Here is a 3264-nt window from a genome sequence, read left to right on the forward strand (position 1 = left end):
TGCCCTTCTCTTCGGTGAAAACTCTATTCAATTGCCGAAACGCAATATACAAGAAACATGACAGCTGCTAAATGTTTATTTTATTTTATAAAACTGCTTAGATGATTAAATTTTATAACAATATAATTTTATTATTAATATAACACACAGCTTAATCCAGTCGTCCACCCGCTTGGGCAACTGTACAAACAAGATAGATGACGTCACGCTCCACTGGAGTGCTGATGTCATGATTTAACCGGCATCTTCCGTCACAGTGTTGTTTTAATGGGGATATAATTATATAAACCCTTCTTTCCGCACGGAAAGAATCAGAGATCGAACCCCCATTGCGTTGCAATCTGTATATCAACCCCAGGAAATGGTAAGAGACGATCTATTTGGCGAAAACCCTAGGCTTTATAGCAGGATTCGTCCTCTAGCACAGATGGAGGAAAATGTCTGGACTAGTGGAGCTTATCAGACGGATATAATGGAGGAGGCACAATTTAAGTTTCCTCCTCTTACTCCTCCAGAAAATTCCTGGTACTCAAATTCTTCTGAAGAGTACAGCTATATGGACGGATTTTATGAAATACCTCACCAGCAATCTGTAAATTCATCGCTGCCCTCTGTCCAAGCTCCGTCCGGAAACAGTGCCTTCACTGCCTATGTACGAGCTGATCCAAAGGCCGAGCTTTGTTTTTCTTCTGGCGGTCATATCTTGCATAAAAGATGTTTTAGGTTTTTCAGCCTAATCCGGGGGAAAAGTGACTCAGGGACGCAGATGTCAAGTGTAGCGGCCGCTGCAAGAAAACAAAAATCAAACATTGATTTTAGAAACAAGTTGGCGTTTGAGCACATGGTAGCCGAGCGGAACCGGAGAATCAGATTGAAACAGCATTTCGCAAATCTTTACTCTCTTCTACCGAAACAGTCCAAGGTATTTCCACAATTTTTTTCTCGTCAGCGTCTTCAAATTAGTCTTTTGTTTTATCAGATCTCTGCGGGGGTTAATTTGCAGATCAATCGATAAATCTTGTGAAGTTTCTTGTGCTTGGGGGTTTTAATCTTAAACATAGGGCAACTATGTAATTTTTAGTAGAATCTGTGAGTTTGTGAAATTATTACAGCTTTGTTGCTCAGATCAGAAATAATAATTTCGAGAAGTTAAGCTGAGATTTATAAGAATATGATTCCCGCGCTTCTTATCCTTTAAATTGCTATTATTATTTTTAATTTCAGTTATGCGGCTTCAAATAGCGATATTGTATGACTTTGAGTAGTGTTTATTTTTTTGAGAAATCTACATCTCGAGATCTTACTTTCTAGTCTCATTCAGGTATAAATCTTGTGAAAACTTTAGGAGAATCTATCAATTTTTAAGTCCCGTACGTGTGTTGCCCTGTTTTTTCTCGATACTTTCATAACGAGTCAACCTTGTAATTTTCAGAAGAATCTGTGAACCTGTGAAATTATTAAGTTTTGTATCTCAGATCAGAAATTATAATTTGTAAAATTTTAGTCGACATATATTACTCCGCCCTAATTTGGTGCTTCTTGTCCATTAAATTACTTCCATTATTTTTAATTTCAGTTATGCGGCTTAAAATTGCAATGTTCTATAGATTTCTCAGGTAATTTTCACGAGAAACTTACAACTCTAAATCTCACATTCTAATCTCATTCAACTCTAGAAATCTGGTTTTTCAACTTAATCTCTCATTGGAGTTGATCAGTAATAGATCGAGTCCCACCGCCTTGGAATCTCTAAATCCGTCAATCTGCATTCTTTTAAGGCGAAATCTTCAACCTATCCAAATTCAACTCCGACATCTTTCAACTTCTCAGTTTCCCAATTCAGCAAATTCTGCAGTTAAAATGTTACAAAATTTTGACTCTCACATCATTTATGTGCAGAGAGATAAACATTCAATCTTGACGAATACAGTAAGCTATTTGAAGGATTTGAAGCTTCGTCTTGCTGATCTCGAACAAGAGAATCAAAATCTGTTGAAATTGATTCCAGAAAATGCCATGAATCGGGAAACAAGTTTCCTGTTCGAATCCCACAAGCAACAATCAAATTCAGAAGGTAAGTTATTTTACCAAAGCGATGAAGTTACATTGGAGCAATGTGAAGATAACGCGTGGCAAGTGAAGATAAGTATTAGGGCACATAGAGATCTGATTCGATGCCCAACAGCTCTGCTATCGAAACTGCTGGAACAGTTGAGTGCGGAACAATTACAGCTTGTTTCAATCCATTCTCCAACACAAGCCTTGTGGTTTGAGGCCACTATTCTTATAGAACCCAAGGTATATATATTAAGTATTTTAACATTTTTCAGTTATTTTTAATCCTTCAATATCTCAGTTTATTTATATTTAGTAGATATGATTGAAAGCTAAATAAAAATGTCTCTAACAATTATGTGAAGGGCGAGACATGGAATGCTTCCAGGTGGAAAAAAATTGGGGAAGTAGTGAGACACTTAGTGGCAAGCAATGACAATCAACTGAATTTAGAAATCACTTTTGATTGAGATTGAACTCATATTGTATATTATGAAGAATTGTATTTATGGAAAAGAGGTTATAAGTTCGAATCTTAAGGTATATATTTCTTGGAGTAAAATTAAGTGACTATAAATTGTTGATTTGGTCTAAAAATGATTCATTTCCATTTCTATCATTTGAAATTATGTCTTCAAAGAATATTGTCTTTTATTTAAACATAATTTTTTCTTGTATAATCTTAAATGTTATAAATTTTAACTATTGCTAGAAGTTTTTAATTATTATTGAATATTGAAAGGGAAAAAAAGAAGCTTTTATAGTAATTGAAGACAAAATTAATAATTATTTTGACCTTGATTAATTAGTTTATGCTTAACAATTGATATATAAATAAATTTATGTTTAGAAAAAAAAGAGCAATTAAGTTTTGTGTGTAATTTAAAGAACTATATTTTAGATTATGTTTATGGTTTAATATTAAGTTTTAAATATTATTTTTAGCAAATAACTATCAAACTATTCATTGTCTTCAGTCAACTATGTGTATGCAAAACTAATATCTGAAAATTGCATAAATGAATCAAGGTTGTACAAATTATCTCCTACTTATCAATGTGCACTCAAGTTAAATGTTCATTGTAAAATGCTTGGAATTTGTATGCCTTGTCATTTGGAATGTATGCCCACGCATATGAACGTAGTTTCAATGATCATCTATGGGAGATTATTTTTGTAGAGATCTTTTTTATGAAGCGTCTAGAGTAA

The 3264-nt window shown here is 33.9% G+C and overlaps 1 protein-coding gene across 1 annotated transcript; it reads left to right on the forward strand.

The window, feature by feature from the left end:
- The first annotated feature begins 330 nt into the window (after positions 1 to 330).
- On the forward strand, positions 331 to 2652 carry LOC149564158 (uncharacterized). Its single transcript, XM_089824117.1, has 3 exons — positions 331 to 922; positions 1900 to 2298; positions 2421 to 2652. The coding sequence occupies exons 1-3, from the start codon at positions 362 to 364 to the stop codon at positions 2523 to 2525; spliced, it is 1065 nt and encodes a 354-aa protein (XP_089680243.1). The 5' UTR covers positions 331 to 361; the 3' UTR covers positions 2526 to 2652.
- The last annotated feature ends 612 nt before the right edge of the window (positions 2653 to 3264 follow it).

The sequence above is a fragment of the Cupressus sempervirens genome, chromosome 4, assembly GCF_028749045.1.
Source record: "Cupressus sempervirens isolate cs-2001-9-10 chromosome 4, ASM2874904v1, whole genome shotgun sequence".
In the NCBI taxonomy this organism is placed as follows: domain Eukaryota; kingdom Viridiplantae; phylum Streptophyta; class Pinopsida; order Cupressales; family Cupressaceae; genus Cupressus; species Cupressus sempervirens.